At 41.6% G+C, this 24,956-nt stretch overlaps 1 protein-coding gene and 1 long non-coding RNA gene across 6 annotated transcripts; both read left to right on the forward strand.

The window, feature by feature from the left end:
• Nucleotides 1–1,317: 1,317 nt before the first annotated feature.
• On the forward strand, nt 1,318–3,570 carry LOC129849625 (uncharacterized). Its single transcript, XR_008758673.1, has 4 exons — nt 1,318–1,349; nt 1,790–1,844; nt 2,061–2,344; nt 2,624–3,570. It is a non-coding gene; the product is annotated as an uncharacterized LOC129849625 (long non-coding RNA).
• Nucleotides 3,571–12,271: 8,701 nt separating this feature from the next.
• LOC129849624 (voltage-dependent calcium channel subunit alpha-2/delta-4-like) lies at nt 12,272–23,222 on the forward strand. 5 transcript variants are annotated; one of them, XM_055916444.1, is made up of 11 exons: nt 12,272–12,559; nt 13,479–13,648; nt 16,884–16,973; nt 17,090–17,203; nt 17,569–17,781; nt 18,120–18,137; nt 18,429–19,560; nt 20,502–20,649; nt 21,090–21,144; nt 21,366–21,649; nt 21,929–23,222. In XM_055916444.1, the coding sequence occupies exons 2-7, from the start codon at nt 13,604–13,606 to the stop codon at nt 18,669–18,671; spliced, it is 723 nt and encodes a 240-aa protein (XP_055772419.1). In that variant the 5' UTR covers nt 12,272–12,559; nt 13,479–13,603; the 3' UTR covers nt 18,672–19,560; nt 20,502–20,649; nt 21,090–21,144; nt 21,366–21,649; nt 21,929–23,222. The 5 variants fall into 5 exon arrangements, with proteins under 5 accessions (XP_055772419.1, XP_055772417.1, XP_055772418.1 ...); XM_055916442.1 differs by having other exon boundaries at nt 18,429–20,649; XM_055916443.1 differs by having other exon boundaries at nt 18,429–20,649; nt 21,578–21,649.
• Nucleotides 23,223–24,956: the final 1,734 nt, after the last annotated feature.

Consider the following 24,956-nt stretch of genomic DNA (forward strand, 5'->3'; position numbering starts at 1 on the left):
ATACTATAACACACGTGATTGAATATTAGCAACTGTATTATATGTGATTGAATACTATAACAAACGTGATTAGCAACTGTATTAAATGTGATTGGATATTGACAAACTGTTGGCCTGGGAGCCTGGGTGTCTGTGTGTGTGTGCTGGAAGTAACAGTTAGCCAGATAAGAGTGCTGGGAAGCTGTAGTTAGCCTTGAGCGAGAACAGTGGACATTGTATACAGGTGCAGATATCTAAGACAATGTTATAAAACTGTCTGACCCCAGTCTCTGGGGTGAGGGAGCGTAATCTACACAGCAACAGCGACAGGACACCAGAGAGAGCAAAGGGGCTGGGACCAGCTTATGTGCCAACACCAACGATAGGCTGGGTGAGTCTAAACCACGCCCAGTCTCTACTCTGACAGGCCGGCTCGGAAGTGGGAACTCTGTCATGAGTATAATATACTATCTTTGTCAAGAACAAGTCAGTTCCTTGTTCCACCCTGCGGGGTGGTGCAGTGAACCCGAATATACAAAAAATGTATTTGCCATTTATTAACTTTTGAATTAAACAATTATTTTAACCAAGTTCAGGTGTACTATTGTTCCTATCTCAGTTGAACTTTCGCAACCCTAACACATGCATTGGAAAATAATATTGCTAGTATAACTTGAATTGGTTTACAAGCTAGCTAGAAAAGCCAGTTCCTTTTCATCTGTTTTGTCAAGTCATAAGCATGCAAGCGTGCTGAAATATTTAAATAAATCCCCTCTTAAGTTTTGGCGGGTTTTTTTATCGCCATTACCCAAAGAGAAATAAGTTGCTAGTTATTTTGGCTTTGCATTTTAAAGAGTGAAACAACACAACAGGAATAAAGATTGTGGAAAGTGTCAAATTTGGTAGGACTGTGCCAATTCACATGCCTTGCTTTAGCCATATCACTCATACTGTTTCTTGTTTTGTTCATCCATAAAAGCAGATCAGCTTTAGTTGCATCCAGGAACTTGCATAATGTGCTTATGTTATGCTTATACTTGCTTTTTTACTTTGAAAGTCATCTTAAAAAAGGAAATTGTAATAGATGTTTGTAGGACCTCTATCAGTCAATGATAACAGTCATTGGTGTCCACCAGCCCATCCCCTTTGTTGTGTGCTGAGCAATCTTGTCATTCTTTTAAGTCTCAACCATTCTTTTAGAAACTTGTCTTCCTTTACAAAGGCACTGCAGAGGCTAAGAAGATGCATGGAAACTCTAAAAGAAACATAATTCAATATGTAGGCCAGATTTGAAAAGGAAATAATAAATCCCGAAGCTCAGTGTAATGGCTCTCGTCAGTGGAAGGAGAGGAGGACCAAAGCGCAGCGTGGTGCGTATCCATATTTATTAGAATACTAATCAATTATGAACAAAAACAATAAACAGAAGAAAACCCAACGAAGCTACAGTCCTGAACTAGTGAACACAGACAAACCAGGAACACACGAACAGGAACAATCACCCACAAACCAATAGTGAAAACAGGCTACCTTAATATGGTTCCCAATCAGAGACAATGCAAAACACCTGCCTCTGATTGAGAACCATATCAGGCCAAATGACAAACCTAAACATAGAAACACATAACATAGACTGCCCACCCCAACTCACGCCCTGACCATACTAACTAAAGACAAAGCAAAGGAAAATAAAGGTCAGAACGTGACACTCAGGTTTGTCAGTTGTTTAGAATGAGGATACTGGGGATGGTTGAATCATATTCAATTGCCTAATTTGCACATGACTAATTTCATTTTATTGTATCCTTAGATGTCAGACACCGAGGCTGCCTGCACCGCCGTTGATCAGAACAGACAGCGTATACGTAAGTTAGTGTCATTCAACACCAGCACATACTGTAAGTTCGTGTGAATCAGCTTTGTAAATCAAAGACAGGCAAGTCTGCACTTCCATCCCATATTCATTGTTTTATAACCTAATGTAGAGGAGCACAGAGCCATAACTAATCAAAATGTGCCAGTGTCCAAATACTTTGTGTTATCTGTCTAGTTATCCAATATACTTTTCTTCTGCAATAGAGTTGACCAAAGCTATGCTTGGATACAGGACTGATGACTCAATAACCAGTATTGACAATAGTGAAGATGGTTATGTCCCAGGGCCATCAGGATCATCAGAGGAAGGCAATTTCTATGAAGAAAATCTGACCGGTGTGCCTATACCTTACATACACATGGACCTATTCTTAATTACAATGTCCTTCTCGACATGTTTTCCACTGATGTTTTCCAGGAGAGATGTCAGCGATTCGGGCCAAACAGCCAATGACCAAGGGAAAGCTGGGACAAAAGAGAGGCTCACACGGTAAGCATGTTTCCTCTTGCCTTCAGTCAGTGCATTTTCACTCTGTAGTGTCAACTAGATTCCATACAGATTGAGTCTGCCTTGATGTCAGCATTGCACATTCTCCTCTCACATCCTTATCTCTGTAGTTATTTCGTTGGGATTGTTAGTTTAATCTCAACACACTCTCTGCAGATACAGCTGTAACCTTGTAGAGTTAATACAGAGAGATGTTCAAGTACTGTATTGTAGTCAACCTTTATTTAATGTAGTCATTCATAATGCCATCTCTTTCCAAAGGTGCCAAAGGAACAAAAAGGTATTGGTCGACAATAGAGGTGGATGCAGTTGAAGATTCCTTGATGAATTTCATCCGAATGGGATAAACGCCTGGAAAACAAGACTGTAAGAAATGCATTGCTGCTTCTCCCCAAGCACTAGTAAACAGGGACTGGAGAGCAGTATCTTGGTGTACTTCTGAGGATTTAATGGGACTCACTTGACTTCAGCTCATAGGCAGATGACAAATGTCCTCTATCTCACTATTCGGGGGAGTTTTTCCGGGTGGGTGGTTCACTTTTGTAGTGACTAAGGTCTCAAGAATACAAAGCCTGCTGACTTTGAATGTTACAGGGGGAAAAAAATACAATTCTAAACTATTAATCTGTTACTTGGATATATTGAGTCCATTACTGAAATGGTTGTTCCAGTTTAAATACTTTACAGAAGAACTACACTACAGCCGTTGAATTGCCATCCATGTTGCACCATTGTGGCATGCTACATGAATATTTTCAGCCAAAAAATAGAATGAATGCGTCAAATATCGAGAATTTAAACTTGTTAATTATTTTACGGTTCCATTAGGTACAACGTAGGCAGTTGGATAGCTTTTATAGATTTCATAGGAGGCATTCTCTCAATGGCTGATGGCAATGCATTGTGTGGCTGCTGCCAAGATACATACTCAATCTCTAGCCACTAATAGTTAATAATACGATGTAATGAATGTATCACTAGTCACTTAAACAATGCCACTTTATATAATGTTTACATACCCTACATTACTCATCTCATATGTATATACTGTACTCTATACCATCTACTGCATCTTGCCTATGCCGTTCGGCCATCGCTCATCCTTATATTTATATGTACATATTCTTAATTATTCCTTTGCTCACAAGAAACCAACAACACACACCACAGATCATTTTCAACTGCATTAAAACTTTATAGAAACAGATCTCTTTGGAACTTGCTGAGGATAAATTAACATTTGCCTAACTAGAATAACAAGTGGATTAATATGAATCTCTAGTTGATACTGAGGGACATATTCTATCATCACTCTAGCGTACTAGATACTCTGGGTACTCCCAAGGGGTTGAAGCAGTCCATCTTCAGGAAGAGAACACTCTTCGAGAAGCTACACACCCCAGGGATGAAAGTACTTTGACAGCTTGTGGCTCCTGTTGGATCTCATAGGAAAAGTCTGTTCCAACAGTACTTCTGAAAGTAGCTGCTGCTGCTGCTTATGCACAACAGCCTGGATCGTTGGGCGCTGAATCATTTCTGTCACCTGCCCTTTGTGGTTTGGGGTTGAAAGGGCAGTGGAGGTACTAGGATGGCAGGCAGAGCAGACGCTGGGATGATGCTGGCTGATCCTCTCTGGTCCATGGTAGGCCATGAGGTCTCAATAGGGTTCCCAATTGGCGCAGCCGTCTAAGGCACTGGTCCCATAGGGCGACGTACAATTGGCCCAGTGCCGTCCGGGTTAGGGTTTGGCCGGGGTAGGCCGTCATTGTAAATAAGAATTTGTTCTTAACTAACTTGCCTATTTAAATAAAGGTAATAAAATGAAGGTGTGTGTGTTTGCGCGACCCCCTACAACTTGCTTTGCTCCATCTCTTCAGAAAGAGACTCTTCATCCACCTCCAAGATCGAGGGCAGTGATGGAGAGACACACACATGGAAGAAAGGCCCAGACTTAAAGTTAACATCCCAGTGAATGGGCTTCACTCTCTTCCTGCGCCCTCGTTGGCTATTCTCCCATTCCCGCTTGGCCTTGGCACGGGAGGCGGGCATGTGCCACCGCTTGATAGGAGGCTGTTCCGCCAGTGGGGCCAAGGGGGTCAAGAGGATTTCAAAGGGGCACTTCTCGCCCGCCTGCATGGCTCTCCTACTGGTCAGTAAAGCGGTGTGGTCGGTGCGACATGTGTGGCTGGGCGTAGGTCTGGGCAGGGGGTGACAGCCATCATCTCCGCCTACGTTAGCTGGGTGGTAGATTAAAGGTGGACCACAGAGGAATATCCTCTCAGTGCTACTGAAGGACAGGGGCTCAGAGGGTAATATGATTTGTTTGTCACCCAGTTGTTCTTGTAGCTGCTGGTCCAGCATAGCAGACCGGATCTGTAAGAGCTGGATCCTCTTGGACACACGCCGTGATCTGGCGTTGGCTGGCCGGGCTGGCACTGGGTAGGCAGGTGGGGCAGGCACTCGGCTGGAAGGAACCGGAGAAGCAGATGGAGTAGGCACCAGAAGGTCAGGCACATGGCTGACCATTGGGGTAGAAAATGGGATGGCCATCTGGGCAGGTGAGGCTGACACTGCAATGGTTGGCAGCACAGGGAAAGAATTGGTGCTCTCCCTCCTACCCATGGAGTTTATAAGCTCTAAGGTCTGGTTAGGGAACCTCAGAGTGCTGCCGTCAGTATGTCTTGTTATCCTAGCTATCCCGGTCTTGGGTCGTGCCAGGCTTCTGCTGGCCTGGACCTCCGGCTGGAGGAAATCCACAGGAGAACATGGCGGCTGCAAGAGGCTGCCGTCGGACAGAGACCGTCCGGCCTGAGCAGGAGGAGAGCCGGGACTTTGGTCCTGGATGTTAGACGTCTGGAGAGGATTGGCCTGGATCCTGACCTCACACTGGCTGCATGGAGTCCCAGATAAAGGAGCTACTGCCTTGGCTGCAGTGGAGCATACATTGGGCCTCCTAGGGATGCTTCCTGGTGTCTGTGGTCTGCTGGATTTAACCTCTGGCTCCTGCTTGTGGCTAGAGGTATATGTGCTCCCTCCGGTTTTGGTTAAGACCGGACCCAGACACTTGCTACCCATCTGTCCCTCCAGCTGCAGACGAGGCATGCGAGGCACCTTGGGGGTGTTTTTGATCCTTTGGACATTGAGAGAGGTCACAGTGAGCATTGGGAGCCTGATGGGTGGAGTGGCCATTGGAAGCCTTCCCATGTCAGCCCTCTCTTTAGTCACATCCATGTTGTGGACGTGGGATTGGCTGTTCTTTCTCCCTGGTGGCATTGGCTGTAGGACAATATCACTGGCACTCCGGACACTGAGGATGTCTGTCAGGCTGTTCTCAGAACTGTTCTGACTGGTCTCTTGTGTCCGAGTCCTGAACTTCCCTCTGTCTTTCATGGCTGTGAGAGTCACAGTGGAGGAGCAAACAACAACAAAAATCATGTTTGAGAATAAGAATCTAGAATAAATAGAATTTGATCAAAGTTATTATGAACTAGTGTTCTTCCACTTTCAAAGGACATTCCAATTCCTGCCAAATGTTCATAAATTCATAAAAATTAAATATTTACAGACTAAGGCCTACCTTCAATTTGGACTTCCAGATAATTTGCACACGTAGGATTTGACTATACAGTTTCAACAATATATTCTTGAAAACAGAAACACAAGACAACAAGACCTAGTCACAAATCACAAAGATCTCATAAAATAAAAGTAATGCATTTGAGATTATTTCATTAAATTATAGGTCCTACCTCAGTTCAAGAAGAGCGTTAATGACCTGTCTATGGAATGTTTTATTTTAACAAAAGAATGCTTCATTATGACATCATGTACATTATGACATAGCAGCCGTCCGTCCACATCATAGAAGTTTGTCAAATCCACTTGAATAGGCATGAAATGTAACATTAAATAAAATAGGACTAATTCAACAATTTAATAAAAATAATAGTTTGACAGTAATTATTCAGTTTACTGGCTTTTTTTCATTACAGTAGTGGTTTTGAATTGATTAAAATGAGAGTAGGCCTAGTGAGTTTAGTAGAACTCGATCGCTCATTGAACATCTGTGTGGAACGTTCGCAGCTAATGCCACAGACGCCTTTGGAAAAAAATTCACTTTAGTTTCATATTCAACTTATCAGCATATATGCACCGCAAATAAATTCTCTCTACTCAAATAAATCTGAAAATCGCAATTATCTATTTATTATAGCATCTTAAGTATGAAAAGTAAAAGTATGAATTTAAAATTCCTTAAATTAAGCAAACCGGATAGCCAGGGTCACACTCAGATATCGTTTAAAAACAAAGCATTTGTGTTTAGTGATTAGTGAGTCCGCCAGATCAGAGGCAGTAGGGATGACCAGGGATGTTCTCTTGATAAGTGTGGGAATTTGACTATTTTCTGTCCTGCTAAGCATTCATAATGTAATGAGTACTTTGGTGTGTCAGGGAAAATGTTTGGAGTAAAAAGTACATCATATTCTTTAGGAATGTTAAGTAAAAGTAAAATATGTCAAAAACATAAATAGTAAAGTACAGATACAGTACTTTAACGTATTTTTACTTAAATGATTTATATTAAAATAAAGAAAGTTGCACACTCCATATATAAAGTCCCAGTAATTTATTGGGTATTTACCAACGTTTCAGCATCACTGTGCCTGCTTCAGGGTAATGTCATGAATACTTGAACCAGGTTATGTAGACAAACAGTGCAGTTAGTGCAACCAATGACAATAGTGAGGGGTGTGTCATAATGAGTAAGTTAATTAGAATGAATTAGTGAAACTGTTAAAAAAAACAATTGTTTATGGCATATTAAATATATTAGGCTATTATCATATAGAAACATCATTGAATATAGTACATCAAATTAGCATCCACATACATTATTGTTTAATTCAATTTCACATATTTAATTGTTTCATATTTGTAACATGTAATCTTTTGGTTCAGCCTTAATGTGTAATGAGCATCATCAACAGAGGGAACAGGTGTACGCTAATAAACTGTAGAAAGACTTGATCATAAAAAGAAAGAATTGTTCATAAGAAGGGCCTGAGATCAAAGTCAATATTCAGACCACTAGGGGTCAATGTTTTTAGACAGGATATCCAGTAAGCCTCCCTTTGTAGGCTTTTCCACATGAACAGGTGATGAGATAGATTAATCCCGTGGTCTTGCATGAGATGATACCCCTAACAGGGATTTTTCGACCTGTATGTGGGTGTCTGAAGAAGGATGTTTTTATAGTGCTATTGCGCATGAGCCACATTTGTAGTTCCCATTTGGGATAGGTGTCAAGAGTGTCTGAGTGAGCTCAGGGGGCATGTCAGATCTCACCAAGCTATCTCCAATATTGCGACCACACTTATAGACCACCAGTGGAGGTTCCTTGAAGATGTGGGCAATTTTTTTGTTGTTGTCTGATTGCAGAATATGCCAGTCCTTTTTCAGGATTGCTTTAATTTTCTCTGAACCCTTGGTGTACTTAGTGCAAAAGATGGTTGCGTTGTTTTTCTTCTTTGGTGGAGTTTTAAGTAATTCCTCTCTTGGTTTTTGAGATATTTTCATCATTGCAGCATCAAGAGTTTTGTAATATCTAACAATTCCACAACAACCATTCCACAACAACTACCTAATACACACAAATCAAGTAAAGGGATGGAATAGAATATCTACATATAAATATATGGATGAGTAATGACCGAATGGCATAGGCAAGATTCCATATATGGTATAACATACCGTACATAAATACACATGGTTAGCAGATGTTATTGCGATTATGGCGAACGTTTGTGCATCTTGATTTGACAGTTCAGCAGTATCTAACAGGTAAATCTAACACTTCCACAACAATAGCTAATACATACAATGTAGTAAAGGAATGAGATAAGAATATATTCATATACAAATATGGATGAGAAGTATCAGATAGTGTAGAATTGATCATATAGGATACAGCAGCAGTATATACATATGAGATGAGTAATGTGAGATATGTAAACATTCTTAAAGTGGCATTATTAAAGTGACTAGTGTTCCTTTTATTAAAGTCTCTAATGATTTCAAGACTGTATTTAGGCTGTTGCGCCTTCTTCACCACACTGTGTGTGGGTCGACCATTTTAGTTTATCGGTGACATGTACATTGAGGAACTTGAACAGGGAGTACAGGAGGGTGCTGAGAACGGGGGTGACCCGTCAGGAAGTCCAGAACCCAATTGCACAGGGTGGGGTCGAGACCCAGGGCATCAAATTTAGTGTTGAGCTTGGAGGGTACTATGGTGTTGAATGCTGAGCTGTAGTCAATGAACAGCATTCTTACATAGGTATCCCTTTTGTTCAGATGAGATAGGGTAGTGTGCAGTGTGATGGCGATTGGGATTTTTTGTGATTGTCAACATCCATATGCGCATAGAAAGGAGAGGGTTTTTTATGCTGTGTGTCACCAACTGCTACTGACAAAGCAAGCAAGGAGAAGCAAGAAGGGACCCTAAACGTGGTTTTAATTTCACTCCCTGCAGTTCTTGAAAACCACTGAATTCAACCCTCTGTAAATCAGTCAGTTCTTAACGTAAAGACTTGAAACTCAGGATTCTGTAAAATCCTACCCCAATGAGGATATGTGTTTACTTTCAGCTTCCTGTGACAACCGGAAGTGCCTTACATTGGGGTCATAGGGGCTGTTTCGAAGGGTTAAAAAGGTCACACCTTTCTAAAATTTCATATGTGTGATTAGGCAACCCTCATGAACCGGTACATATTAGAAAACCAGGTTTTTACCCGTTATTTTTTGCCCTTTTTGGAACGCTTACAAATTCTCTCTAAGGGTATTTGTACATTTCTAGTCTTTCAAGCTATTGAGGGAATTTGTCTGGGGGGGTCACAGCTTAAACATGTCTATGGCGATGAGGGGAGATGCATCTGTGAGTCTCGAGCTAATCGGACCATGGATTTAAGAAGGCTTGTCCTGGACACTTGTACTTTGAAGAATCTCAAATATAAAAAATATTTTGATTTGTTTAACACTTTTTTGGTTACAACATGATTTCATATGTGTTATTCTCAGTTTTGATGTGTTCACTATTCTACAATGTAGAAAATAGTAAAAAATTATGAAAAAGCCTTGAATGAGTTGGTGTGTCCAAACTTTTGACTGGTACTGTATATTAGAGTTGGCCTTAGGCACTTATAAAGTCACAGATCTAGGACCAGTTGATCTCCACATAATGTTAACATCAGCCACTAATATCTTACATCAGTATTGTCTATAGCAGTTTCTTCATTAAGACTTATATTTGGCCTTAATATATATAACTTGGTGGGGGGAGAGCAGAGAGGGGGATGGGAGCAGAGAAGGGGATGGGAGGCTGCTCAACGATTGGCTGTAGTGTAGGGTGTGTCATACAATGTATCAAAATTCCAACTGCTAGCTCAAATTCTCACTCAACTGTACTACTAATATGGAAATGTTCCACCGACTCTTGTAGACTACTATGCACTGAAAAACATTTAATATGATACAAATCAAAGCTTACATTAAAATATGTGATTTAAATGATGAAGTTAAATTCAGATAGGCCTGTTTTGTGCTCTCTAATATAAGGGATTTGCGTCAATTCAAATCTGGTATCAGGTCAAAATGTGATTCAGAGTCACTGAATATTTTTATTAAACTTAAGCGATAAATGGTAAATGCAATTTTCGTATATACGGGTTCTCTGTATCACCTCGCAGGGCAGAACAGAGAACTGGCAGGATGTAAGTAAACAGCTGTTCTTATACGGTGACAGACGTTGTTCCAACCCGTCTGTTGGCCTATCACAGTAGAGGCTGAGCGTGGTTTAAACTTTGCTCAGCCTATCGCCGGCGCTCAGGCTAGTCCCAGTCTCTTGGCGCACCTTGGTGTCCGGCGCTGTTGCTGTGTAGATTACGCTCCCACACCCTAGAGACTGGGGCCAGACAGTTCTGTAACATTGTCTGAGCTATTTGCACCTGCATAGAAAGCATACTGTTCTCGCTCAAGGTTAACCACAGCTTCTCAGCACACTATCTGGGGCACAATGTTACTTTCAGCACACACACACAGACGCCCAGGCTAACAGTTGCTAATATTATATCACATGTGATAGAGCATTGGGTTATAGTGCAATAAACACAAATCCTAACACTAACACCAACATAAAATGTGTTGTTGTTGCTGTAGAACTTTTCACAGATCTAGGAGCAGTTGACCGCCACAGAATGTGAACATTAGCCACTGATATCTGACATCAGTATAGTTTATAAAAGTGTATCTGTCTGTGTCTTTCAGTTTCTGTTTAGACTACATCAAAGATAGAGAAGCTGTGCAGTCACACCATGTTCAATCGTGTTACCTAATTAGCTAGCTAGCTGACAATCTGGTTGACCTGTAGCATATAAACATTTGTTGGCACAGAAAGAAAGGGGATATAAAAAATGATTGCTCAAATTCCCCCCCGCCACTATCTGACTGGGTTAATTACTTAATATTAAGTTAATATGGACCCATTGTCTTAGACTTGAAATCTTGGACCGGGATTCAAACACAGGCACTCTTATTTCAGCCATAGGGACTTGTAACTCGACTCGACTCAAACATGGGTGACTTTGACTCAACTCAGAGTTAGCCATAGGGTCTTGTGAATTGACTCGGACTTGTGCTTTAGTGACTCAACTACAACACTGCTGCCATTACATGGCTACTACTACTGCTACAACTAACAATTCTAGCAAGGGGTACCCCAGCTTGGATACACTTTTCTGCTGCTCCCTCAAAAGCATTAAGCAGACATTTTGATTATACCTCCCAACTCATAACTCCCTGTTGGGGTGAGTCTATCTACAAATAAACGCAGCAAGAGGATTACAACAGCTAACACGGGAAGCTGAAATCCTGGGGTCCGCCTTATGTTCCCTCAGTTCTACCCCATTTTGAAAAGGTGCTTTTCATCCATGACCAGGCCATGTTTTGGCAGTTTTGCTTCACTAGGCAAGACAATTGCAGACATTCTCCAATCCGGCAAAGAAATAGGCCTATAGTGTACAGTGTCGGCCTATAATGTCATTTTATAACTAGGCCTACCATAAGATAGCCTCCCATTTGTAAAACATGCAGTTGCATTGGCTTTGTTCACCTAGTCCCGATTCCTGACAAAAGCTTATAGGGACTTGTCCTTTAAGATATGAACATCAGTTTCCCAAGTTTATTATGAGTTTTCTTGAGGCTTTTTGCAAAGAGATCAATGCTGATGTAAAGGCCTACGTCTTCACAGCAGTACAAACCTGAAATCACGTATTATCAGTACATTGTATTCCACCTTGTGAAACCAGGGGTCTAGTGGAGGGTAAATGCAAATACGATAAAAAAATGGCCTGTTATGAGAGAGAAACAGAGATTGTGAGAGTAGCTGAGTGCCAATAGAGATGAGATGGCTGTTAATATCACTAGGCTGTTTGGTCTGTGTGCAGGTAGTGAACCTGATTGCTGAGGGGTTAGGTTGCTAGTTAGAATCTTAACCTGCCATTAGCTATTTTTGTGTCAGCAAGTCTACAGACCATTCAAGTAGCTGCACTTAACACCTCACTGATACTGATTGTGTAAGCTACAAACCCAAATTGTCTAAGGAAATGTAGGTGACAGTAATAATATTGCACACATATTCAGAAATCTGGGCTGATGGAATCATTGTCTACTAGCCATAATTTCCGCTGGAGAAGCTGTCCCTCCCCCACTGCAGTGTGCACAAAAGTACCAAACCACCAAAACTTTCACAGGTCAACACAGTTCCCCCTCCCCCACGCTGCAGTGACAAATCTCTCCCCAGGGTTGCCATGTACAATGCGTTGTCTTTTATTGAGGTACTTTTAAAACTTTGCTGCGGGTAAAAAGTGTTGGTTGCTGCGTGCAAGTATTTATACTACTTCTATACTGTATTGCACCGTTATCAACATGGTATTTTTTTTAAACCCATTCATTTCCCTGTAATCTGCTGAGATTGTAACAGTTTTCAGGCTTTGAAGGCGGGTTTTTACTGGAATTACTAGAAATGTGAAATTGATCTGGCAAGCCTGTCTCTGCCTGAGCATGATCACAACAAAAGTAGCTGTGCAGCAAGTTTTTAAGGAAGAGGAGGATGGTTGCAGATGTTCTCATTCATGCAAGAAGGTAAGCTATTAACTGAACTGTTAACCAATATTTTAACTAAAATTGTATGTGGTGTATAGGCAAGTAATGCATGTTCCCATTGTCTTTATTTGTAATTTCTGTTAGCTCATGTATATCTTTCGGCTGAATCCAACATGCATTGACAATGTCTGAAAGCCATATTGTGTCAGATATACTGCGTCATGAGATTGAAATTGGTGGGCTCATCCAAACAATTCATTAATGTGCAATTACTTTATACTTATTTACTGCTTGCTAATGATTAGCGTGCTAGCCAATGATTAGCGTGCTAGCTAGCGGTTAGCGTGCTAGTTTAGCATAATTGGTAAAAATGTCTTGTGGTTGACCCAATGTTACATGCATTGGAAAATAATATTGCTAGTGTAACTTGAATTGGTTTACAAGCTAGCTAGAAAAGCCAGTTCATTTTCATCTGTTTTGTCAAGTCATAAGCATGCAAACGTGCTGAAATATTTAAATAAATCCCCTCATTTAAGTTTTGGCGGGTTTTTTATCGCCATTACGCAAAGAGAAATAAGTTGCTAGTTATTTTGGCTTTGCATTTTAAACAGTGAAACACCACAACAGGAATAAAGATTGTGGAAAGTGTCAAATTTGGTAGGACTGTGCCAATTCACATGCCTTGCTTTAGCCATATCACTCTTACTGTTTCTTGTTTAGTTCATCCATAAAAGCAGATCAGCCTTAGTTGCATCCAGGAACTTGCATAATGTGCTTATGTTATGCTTATACTTGCTTTTTTACTTTGAAAGTCGTCTTAAAAAAGGAAATTGTAATAGATGTTTGTAGGACCTCTGTCAGTCAATGATAACAGTCATTGGTGTCCACCAGCCCATCCCCTTTGTTGTGTGCTGAGCAATCTTGTTATTCTTTTATTAAGTCTCAACCATTCTTTTAGAAACTTGTCTTCCTTTACAAAGGCACTGCAGAGGCTAAGAAGATGCATGGAAACTCTAAAAGAAACATAATTCAACATGTAGGCCAGATTTGAAAAGGAAATAATAAATCCCGAAGCTCAGTGTAATGGCTCTCGTCGGTGGAAGGAGAGGAGGACCAAAGCGCAGCGTGGTGCGTATCCATATTTATTAGAATACTAATCAATTATGAACAAAAACAATAAACAGACGAAAACCCAACGAAGCTACAGTCCCGAACTAGTGAACACAGACAAACCAGGAACACATGAACAGGAACAATCACCCACAAACCAATAGTGAAAACAGTCTACCTTAATATGGTTCCCAATCAGAGACAATGCAAAACACCTGCCTCTGATTGAGAACCATATCAGGCCAAATGACAAACCTAAACATAGAAACACACAACATAGACTGCCCACCCCAACTCACGCTTCATGCATTGGCCCAGTGTGGATCAGAGAGCAGGCCAGGTCAGCCGTCATTCACAACCATCAGCCTACTGTGGAGAGGGACTGTAATGGAGTGTGACTGACAGGGATGGAATCATTTTTAAAATATGTATACTATAATATGTAGAACACAAATGTATTTATATGATATTTTTACCTTTATTTAACTAGGCAAGTCAGTTAAGAACACATTCTTATTTTCAATGACGGCGTAGGAATAATGGGTTAACTGTCTTGTTCAGGTGCAGAATGACAGATTTTTACCTTGTCAGCTCGGGGATTTGATCTTGCAACCTTTCGGTTACTAGTCCAACACTCTAACCACTAGGCTACCTGCCGCCCCAATATAGAAATGTAATGTATGCATAAAATGTATTGATAAGTCAATATGATTTTAGCTCGCAAAATGTGTACGTAGACTACATGTATGTTTGTCAGGCAGTGCAATGTGTGAGAGATAACATCCTGAAAACCAGGGCTTGTCAGGCAGTGCAATGTGTGAGAGATAACATCCTGAAAACCAGGGCTTGTCTGGCAGTGCAATGTGTGAGAGATAACATCCTGAAAACCAGGGCTTGGGACCTTATAATTTTCCAATAATTTCATTCTGAAAAATAATCATTGTTTAGTTTGTTACGTTCCACTGTTCCAAACAAGGAAAATAAAGTTCTGAACCGGTTCGATACCAAAAAGAACGAACGGTTTATGTCATTCCTTTCTGTTCCTTTTCAAACCTCAAAATTCTAAATTAATTTACCAATCAGGACGGATAGAGCAGCTTGCTATGGGGCGGGCAAGCTATTTACATGCGTTAGACAGACAAGTGTAAGGCGCAAGGTGCGATTAAAAAATGTGCGGGTGTGGAGAGAGTGAGAGAGGGTGGAGGAGGAGGCTTGGCTTGAAACGCTGGGCATCTTGTTGTTATGACCTGCCTTGTCTGAATTAGGCCCACATAATTATACCCACAGAGGAGCGGCTTCTATGAAGGAACTTTGAATGTCTTTGAACTTCAGACAGTGAAATGTGATAACTGTAGTATCCTTAACTACACTCTTAGAAAAGAATATGCTCTCTTGAACCTAAAAGGGTTCATTGGCTGTCCCCATAGGAGAACCCTTTGAATAACCCTTTTTGGTTCCAGGTAGAACCCTTTTGGTTCCAGGTTTAACAATTTTCCACAGAGAGTTCTACATGGAACCCAAAAGGGTTCTACCTGGAACCAAAAAGGGTTCTCCTATGGCAACAACTGAAGAACCCTTATGGAACCCTTTTTTCTAGCATTGAAAAAAACATTCTCCCTAATTTCTGAATCACGCTTGTAACTTCAGTAGCTACAGTAGACTATGTTTCGGGGGGAGGGGCAGATACCTTACACATGCACACACACTGGCAAAGATTTTCAGCTGGCAGGCAGACACTGGAATAGGTTTCTGAGTGAGGGCTTTGCATTCACGCTTTGTTGCATTTTTTGTGCGAATGGAAAAAAATGGCCAAAACATAAATTCATGTTATTAACTGGTTTCCATGCTTTTAAAATAACGGTTTTGTTCTGGGACAGTATAGATCACTTTGTTCTGATTCTATTCCTAAAAAATCTTCAATATTTTCGGGTTTTCGGTTCTGTTCCTTGAACCGGCTCCAACCCCTGCTGAAAAGGGATGTTAAATCAGTCAATCAATCACTCTGTCCATATACTGTACCATAGCAGTAATCAGTCAACTAAGTGATGGCTGGGTAGGCAGACTGACTGACTGACAGGCAGGTAAGTGGGCAGTTAGGCAGACAGACAGGGAGGGAGGGAGGGAGGCAAGCATACTGGCCGGTAAACTTTGCGCTGGGTGATTTATGAGTAGAGCTACTAATGTTTTCCTGTTTGGTTTTATCCACCTGGCATCTGCTCCTACAGTATATCCTACAACCAGATCCTCTCACGAACATTCTGTATGCCTCTGGCACCATGATGGGTATAACCGCAGGAATGAGGTTCACACTCTGGTTACCCTTAGGACCTAGAGTACTCTCTTTTGTTAAGGTAATTCATGCCTGTGTAGTTGCCAGGTGTGTTAAGTAAACAAACTTGGAACATTACACACTTTTTTGCATTATAGTGTTCAATCAATCAAATACTGTTGGAATAGTGTGTTAAATACAATTGTCACAAATAGCTTTATAGCCAGCAACCAGAGACTGCAACCAGGTCAGAGGGGCCATGAAAAACTATCTCGGTATTCAGTCAACTGGACTGGTGTATTTGACCTTACACTGTCTTGTCCTGTGCTAGGCTGTGCTGTATTTCTGTAATTAAAAAAAATATATAAAAACTTTATTTAACCAGGTAGGCCAGTTGAGAACAAGTTCTCATTTACAACTGCGACCTGGCCAAGATGAAGCAAAGCAGTGCGACAAAAACAACAACACAGAGTTACACATAAACAAACGTACAGTCAATAATACAATAAAAAAATATATGTACAGTGTGTGCAAATGTAGAAGAGTAGGGAGGTAGGCAATAAATAGACCATAGAGGCAAAATAATTACAATTTAGCATTAACACTGGAGTGATAGATGTGCAGATGATGATGTGCAAGTAGAGTTACTGGGGTGCAAAAGAGCAAGAGTGTGATCACATTGTTTTCCCCCCGTAAAAGGTGCTGACCTCTCCCTCAATTCAATTACATTTAGGGTTTGAAAATTGAAGGGTTTATTGCCATGGGAAACATGTTTCCATTGCCAAAGCAAGTGAAATAGATAACAAACAAAAGTTAAATAAACAATACAAAAATGTACAGTAAACATTGCACTCACAAAAGTTCCAAAAGAATAAAGACATATCAAACGTCATATTATGTGCAAATAGTTAAAGTACAAAAGGGAAAATAAATTAACATCAATATGGTCTCTCTCGCTCTCGCGCTCTCTCTCTCTCTCTCTAGCATTTTAAGGTGCTAGTGGATGAGCTTCACGTGAAGGGAGAGGGAAAAGTTGCGAAGGCCATGAAAGAATCCTTCAAAATCCTGAACGAGGTTTGCTTCCAACACACACACACACACACACACACACCCTCACATACATTCGTATACTTCCACACACTTGCTGTTGGCCCAGTCTCAGTTCTTCACTGTGTGGTGCTTCCTCCCAGGCTGCGACCAAGGGCCAGGGCAGCCTGTGTAACCAGGCTTTCATGCTGATCACAGATGGAGCCATGGAGGACTTCAAAGACGTGTTTGAAGAGTTCAACTGGCCTGATCGCAGGGTACTGTAGGGTATATCCAATATTTTCTCCATATGAATAACTACATACACACTTGACCTACAGTAATACCTATTTACGGTACATTAAAATAAAATGTAATAACATTTAATTGGTCGCATACACATATTTAGCAGATGTTATTGCCGGTGCAGCGAAATGCTTGTGTTCCTCGCTCCCAACAGTGCAGTAATAACTAACAATACACGTAAATTCTTCTGTAATTCTATTTTCTATTTCCCTACTTCCCCTGAACAGCAAGGTATTTTGATGACATCACTTTAACAGCCATATCAGTTTAATATGTTCAGTATTTACTTAATGAACTGACTGAATTGAATATCAGTCTCCGATACTGTCTCTTTCAGGTGCGCCTCTTCACTTACCTTATTGGCAGAGTGATGACCTTTGCGGACAACACCAAGTGGATCGCCTGCAACAACAAGGGTTACTACACACACATCTCCACTCTGGCTGATGTGCAGGAGAATGTCATGGAGTACCTTCACGTCCTGAGCCGACCAATGGTCATCAATCACAATCATGACATAATCTGGACCGAGGCTTACATGGACACTGTGGTGAGTACGGCAGCTATACTTACCCAGTGGGCTTTGCCTGTTAACTGCAGTACATTCTGCCTTTTCTTCCAGGATCCAAATCTGCACTTTCTTTGGCTTCAAAGGCAACGTGTTGTTGTTGCATTTAACCACGTTTGTCACCTCACACTGCCCTGTTTGAAAGTCAACTGTCTACTGTATTATCATGTGCTGTCAGTTACATTAGTTCATTCATTCTGTGTGTCTGTGTAGTTTATGACTCCTCCCTGTATTTGTCTTCTGTCCTGCTACTGTGCTCATTCTCTCATCTCACCTCACCTCTATCATCGGACCTGACCCTCACTCACTCACACTGACAGCTACCCAATACGAAGGAGGTAAAAAGAGACTGTGGGAAATACATCTTGTCTGATAGGGAATCCCTTTTAGTGTAGTCCTCTTCTGTTTAGGCCTTGTGGTAACGGTGAACGCAGTCTCCCAAGCTTTCGATTGGCTGTCACCAGTTGCAGTTGTATGACACCCTCTAGCGTAACGAGTCTTAATTGCAGGTATTAGAAGTTAACAAGTAGGAGTAGTACCAGAACCAACAGCTTTTTGATTTGTTTAGGATAAACAAAATGTTATTTCTGATGCATAAATATGTACTAATGCTGCAATTATTCCTCCAGCTCTTCGCCACAAAGGCTCAAAGTTTACTTCTCATGACCACGGTGGCAATGCCCGTCTTCAGCAAGAAGAAAGAGACGGTCAGTGGACTAAAAGCCTATGTTAGATTTAAATGTATATTTAACATAGGAATGGTGGTAATCAAAGTAATAACAGTTAGAAGTTGTAATTGTAGTAGTCCCTTTGAGGCACCAGACTATTCTTCCCCAATAGCCTGTTACAACTGTAGTAATCTAGAGCTATAAAAGGTATGTGAGGTACAGTACCAGTCAAATGTTTGGACACACCTACTCATTCAGGGTTTTTCTTTATTTTTACTATTTTCTACATTGTAGAATAATAGTGAAGACATCAAAACTATGAAATAACACATATGGAATCATGTAGTAACCAAAAAAGTGTTAAACAAATCAAAATATAATTTATATTTCAGATTCTTCAAAGTAGCCACAGATTTCCATCGGTCTAATGTCCATTTCTAGTGTTTCTTGGCCCAAGCAAGTCTCTTCTTCTTATTGGTGTCCTTTAGTATTGCTTTCTTTGCAGAAATTCGACCATGAAGGCCTGATTCAGGTAGTCTCCTCTGAACAGTTGATGTTGAGATGTGTCTGTTACTTGAACTCTGTGAAGCATTTATTTGGGCTACAATATGTGGTGGAGTTAACTCTAATGAACTTAACCTCTGCAGTAGAGGTAACTCTGGGTCTTCCTTTCCTGTGGTGGTCCTCATGAGAGCCAGTTTCATCATAGCGCTTGATGGTTTTTGCGACTGCACTTGAAGAAACTTTCAAAGTTCTTGAAATGTTCCGCATTGACTGACCTTCATGTCTTAAAGTAATGATGGACTGTCGTTTCTCTTTGCTTATTTGAGCTGTTCTTGCCATAGTATGGACTTGGTATTTTGCACCGTTATCAACATGGTATTTTTTTTTTACCCATTCATTTCCCTGTAATCTGCTGAGATTGTAACAGTTTTCAGGCTTTGAAGGCGGGTTTTTACTGGAATTACTAGAAATGTGAAATTGATCTGGCAAGCCTGTCTCTGCCTGAGCATGATCACAACAAAAGTAGGTGTGCAGCAAGTTTTTTAAGGAAGAGGAGGATGGTTGCAGACGTTCTCATTCATGCAAGAAGGTAAGCTATTAACTAAACTGTTAACCAATATTTTAACTAAAATTGTATGTGGTGTATTGGCAAGCAATGCATGTTCCCATTGTCTTTATTTGTAATTTCTGTTAGCTCATGTATATCTTTCGGCTGAATCCAACATGCATTGACAATGTCTGAAAGCCATATTGTGTCAGATATACTGCGTCATGAGATTGAAATTGGTGGGCTCATCCAAACAATTCATTAATGTGCAATTGTTACTTTATACTTATTTACTGCTTGCTAATGATTAGCGTGCTAGCCAATGATTAGCGTGCTAGCTAGCGGTTAGCGTGCTAGTTTAGCATAATTGGTAAAAATGTCTTGTGGTTAACCCAATGTTACATGCATTGGAAAATAATATTGCTAGTGTAACTTGAATTGGTTTACAAGCTAGCTAGAAAAGCCAGTTCCTTTTCATCTGTTTTGTCAAGTCATAAGCATGCAAACGTGCTGAAATATTTAAATAAATCCCCTCATTTAAGTTTTGGCGGGTTTTTTATCGCCATTACGCAAAGAGAAATAAGTTGCTAGTTATTTTGGCTTTGCATTTTAAACAGTGAAACACCACAACAGGAATAAAGATTGTGGAAAGTGTCAAATTTGGTAGGACTGTGCCAATTCACATGCCTTGCTTTAGCCATATCACTCTTACTGTTTCTTGTTTAGTTCATCCATAAAAGCAGATCAGCCTTAGTTGCATCCAGGAACTTGCATAATGTGCTTATGTTATGCTTATACTTGCTTTTTTACTTTGAAAGTCGTCTTAAAAAAGGAAATTGTAATAGATGTTTGTAGGACCTCTGTCAGTCAATGATAACAGTCATTGGGGTCCACCAGCCCATCCCCTTTGTTGTGTGCTGAGCAATCTTGTCATTCTTTTAAGTCTCAACCATTCTTTTAGAAACTTGTCTTCCTTTACAAAGGCACTGCAGAGGCTAAGAAGATGCATGGAAACTCTAAAAGAAACATAATTCAACATGTAGGCCAGATTTGAAAAGGAAATAATAAATCCCGAAGCTCAGTGTAATGGCTCTCGTCGGTGGAAGGAGAGGAGGACCAAAGCGCAGCGTGGTGCGTATCCATATTTATTAGAATACTAATCAATTATGAACAAAAACAATAAACAGACGAAAACCCAACGACGCTACAGTCCCGAACTAGTGAACACAGACAAACCAGGAACACATGAACAGGAACAATCACCCACAAACCAATAGTGAAAACAGTCTACCTTAATATGGTTCCCAATCAGAGACAATGCAAAACACCTGCCTCTGATTGAGAACCATATCAGGCCAAATGACAAACCTAAACATAGAAACACATAACATAGACTGCCCACCCCAACTCACGCCCTGACCATACTGACTAAAGACAAAGCAAAGGAAAATAAAGGTCAGAACGTGACACTCAGGTTTGTCAGTTGTTTAGAATGAGGATACTGGGGATGGTTGAATCATATTCAATTGCCTAATTTGCACATGACTAGTTTCATTTTATTGTATCCTTAGATGTCAGACACCGAGGCTGCCTGCACCGCCGTTGATCAGAACAGACAGCGTATACGTAAGTTAGTGTCATTCAACACCAGCACATACTGTAAGTTCGTGTGAATCAGCTTTGTAAATCAAAGACAGGCAAGTCTGCACTTCCATCCCATATTCATTGTTTTATAACCTAATGTAATGTAGAGGAGCACAGAGCCATAACTAATCAAAATGTGCCAGTGTCCAAATACTTTGTGTTATCTGTCTAGTTATCCAATATACTTTTCTTCTGCAATAGAGTTGACCAAAGCTATGCTTGGATACAGGACTGATGACTCAATAACCAGTATTGACAATAGTGAAGATGGTTATGTCCCAGGGCCATCAGGATCATCAGAGGAAGGCAATTTCTATGAAGAAAATCTGACCGGTGTGCCTATACCTTACATACACATGGACCTATTCTTAATTACAATGTCCTTCTCGACATGTTTTCCACTGATGTTTTCCAGGAGAGATGTCAGCGATTCGGGCCAAACAGCCAATGACCAAGGGAAAGCTGGGACAAAAGAGAGGCTCACACGGTAAGCATGTTTCCTCTTGCCTTCAGTCAGTGCATTTTCACTCTGTAGTGTCAACTAGATTCCATACAGATTGAGTCTGCCTTGATGTCAGCATTGCACATTCTCCTCTCACATCCTTATCTCTGTAGTTATTTCATTGGAATTGTTCGTTTAATCTCAACACACTCTCTGCAGATACAGCTGTAACCTTGTAGAGTTAATACAGAGAGATGTTCAAGTACTGTATTGTAGTCAACCTTTATTTAATGTAGTCATTCATAATGCCATCTCTTTCCAAAGGTGCCAAAGGAACAAAAAGGTATTGGTCGACAATAGAGGTGGATGCAGTTGAAGATTCCTTGATGAATTTCAACCGAATGGGATAAACGCCTGGAAAACAAGACTGTAAGAAAGGCATTGCTGCTTCTCCCCAAGCACTAGTAAACAGGGACTGGAGAGCAGTAAAGTTCTATGTACATAACAGAATAGTTGCAGATCAGAGAAAATAAGTGTATGAGATGCTTCTGGTTATCTTGGTGTACTTCTGAGGATTTAATGGGACTCACTTGACTTAAGCTCATAGGCAGATGACAAATGTCCTCTATCTCACTATTCGGGGGAGTTTTTCCGGGTGGGTGGTTCACTTTTGTAGTGACTAAGGTCTCAAGAATACAAAGCCTGCTGACTTTGAATGTTACAGAAAAAAAAAAAAAAATTCTAAACTATTAATCTGTTACTTGGATATATTGAATCCATTACTGAAATGGTTGTTCCAGTTTAAATACTTTACAGAAGAACTACACTACAGCCGTTGAATTGCCATCCGTGTTGCACCATTGTGGCATGCTACATGAATATTTTCAGCCAAAAAATAGAATGAATGCGTCAAATATCGAGAATTTAAACTTGTTAATTATTTTACGGTTCCATTAGGTACAACGTAGGCAGTTGGATAGCTTTTATAGATTTCATAGGAGGCATTCTCTCAATGGCTGATGGCAATGCATTGCAATGCATTGTGTGGCTGCTGCCAAGATACATACTCAATCTCTAGCCACTAATAGTTAATAATACGATGTAATAAATGTATCACTAGTCACTTAAACAATGCCACTTTATATAATGTTTACATACCCTACATTACTCATCTCATATGTATATACTCTACTCTATACCATCTACTGCATCTTGCCTATGCCGTTCGGCCATTGCTCATCCTTATATTTATATGTACATATTCTTAATTATTCCTTTGCTCACAAGAAACCAACAACACACACCACAGATCATTTTCAACTGCATTAAAACTTTATAGAAACAGAATTCTTTGGAACATGCTGAGGATAAATTAACATTTGCCTAACTAGAATAACAAGTGGATTAATATTAATCTCTAGTTGATACTGAGGGACATATTCTATCATCACTCTAGCGTACTAGATACTCTGGGTACTCCCAAGGGGTTGAAGCAGTCCATCTTCAGGAAGAGAACACTCTTCGAGAAGCTACACACCCCAGGGATGGAAGTACTTTGACAGCTTGTGGCTCCTGTTGGATCTCATAGGAAAAGTCTGTTCCAACAGTACTTCTGAAAGTAGCTGCTGCTGCTTATGCACAACAGCCTGGATCGGTGGGCGCTGAATCATTTCTGTCACCTGCCCTTTGTGGTTTGGGGTTGAAAGGGCAGTGGAGGTACTAGGATGGCAGGCAGAGCAGACGCTGGGATGATGCTGGCTGATCCTCTCTGGTCCATGGTAGGCCATGAGGTCTCAATAGGGCTCCCGATTGGCGCAGCCGTCTAATGCACTGGTCCCATAGGGCGACGTACAATTGGCCCAGTGCCGTTAGGGTTTGGCCGGGGTAGGCCGTCATTGTAAATAAGAATTTGTTCTTAACTAACTTGCCTATTTAAATAAAGGTAATAAAATGAAGGTGTGTGTGTTTGCGCGACCCCCTACAACTTGCTTTGCTCCATCTCTTCAGAAAGAGACTCTTCATCCACCTCCAAGATCGAGGGCAGTGATGGAGAGACACACACATGGAAGAAAGGCCCAGACTTAAAGTTAACATCCCAGTGAATGGGCTTCACTCTCTTCCTGCGCCCTCGTTGGCTATTCTCCCATTCCCGCTTTGCCTTGGCACGGGAGGCGGGCATGTGCCACCGCTTGATAGGAGGCTGTTCCGCCAGTGGGGCCAAGGGGGTCAAGAGGATTTCAAAGGGGCACTTCTCGCCCGCCTGCATGGCTCTCCTACTGGTCAGTAAAGCGGTGTGACCTGTGTGGCTGGGCGTAGGTCTGGGCAGGGGGTGACAGCCATCATCTCCGCCTACGTTAGCTGGGTGGCAGATTAAAGGTGGACCACAGAGGAATATCCTCTCAGTGCTACTGAAGGACAGGGGCTCAGAGGGTAATATGATTTGTTTGTCACCCAGTTGTTCTTGTAGCTGCTGGTCCAGCATAGCAGACCGGATCTGTAAGAGCTGGATCCTCTTCGACACACGCCGTGATCTGGCGTTGGCTGGCCGGGCTGGCACTGGGTAGGCAGGTGGGGCAGGCACTCGGCTGGAAGGAACCGGAGAAGCAGATGGAGTAGGCACCAGAAGGTCAGGCACATGGCTGACCATTGGGGTAGGCAATGGGATGGCCATCTGGGCAGGTGAGGCTGACACTGCAATGGTTGGCAACACAGGGAAAGAATTGGTGCTCTCCCTCCTACCCATGGAGTTTATAAGCTCTAAGGTCTGGTTAGGGAACCTCAGAGTGCTGCCGTCAGTATGTCTTGTTATCCTAGCTATCCCGGTCTTGGGTCGTGCCAGGCTTCTGCTGGCCTGGACCTCCGGCTGGAGGACATCCACAGGAGAACATGGCGGCTGCAAGAGGCTGCCGTCGGACAGAGACCGTCTGGCCTGAGCAAGAGGAGAGAGGGGCCTTTGGTCCTGGATGTTAGACGTCTGGAGAGGATTGGCCTGGATCCTGACCTCAGACTGGCTGCATGGAGTCCCAGATAAAGGAGCTACTGCCTTGGCTGCAGTGGAGCATACATTGGGCCTCTTAGGGATGCTTCCTGGTGTCTGTGGTCTGCTGGATTTAATCTCTGGCTCCTGCTTTTTGCTGGAGGTAAATGTGCTCCCTCCAGTTTTTGTTTTGACCGGACCCAGACACTTGCTACCCATCTGTCCCTCCAGCTGCAGACGAGGCATGCGAGGCACCTTGGGGGTGTTTTTGATCCTTTGGACATTGAGAGAGGTTACAGTGAGCATTGGGAGCCTGATGGGTGGCGTGGCCATTGGACGCCTTCCCATGTCAGCCCTCTCTTTAGTCACATCCAT

This window comes from Salvelinus fontinalis, unplaced genomic scaffold (assembly GCF_029448725.1).
Source record: "Salvelinus fontinalis isolate EN_2023a unplaced genomic scaffold, ASM2944872v1 scaffold_1587, whole genome shotgun sequence".
Classification (NCBI taxonomy): Eukaryota; Metazoa; Chordata; class Actinopteri; order Salmoniformes; family Salmonidae; genus Salvelinus; species Salvelinus fontinalis.

What these genes read in the sequence shown, in the direction of transcription:
- LOC129849624 (XM_055916442.1), top strand. Translation starts at nt 13,604, where the DNA reads ATGGCTCTCGTCGGTGGAAGGAGAGGAGGACCAAAGCGCAGCGTG. An exon ending in GAGGACCAAAGCGCAGCGTG is followed by an intron (nt 13,649 to 16,883) that starts GTGCGTATCCAT and finishes CTCTCTCTCTAG; the next exon opens with CATTTTAAGGTGCTAGTGGA. An exon ending in CCTTCAAAATCCTGAACGAG is followed by an intron (nt 16,974 to 17,089) that starts GTTTGCTTCCAA and finishes GCTTCCTCCCAG; the next exon opens with GCTGCGACCAAGGGCCAGGG.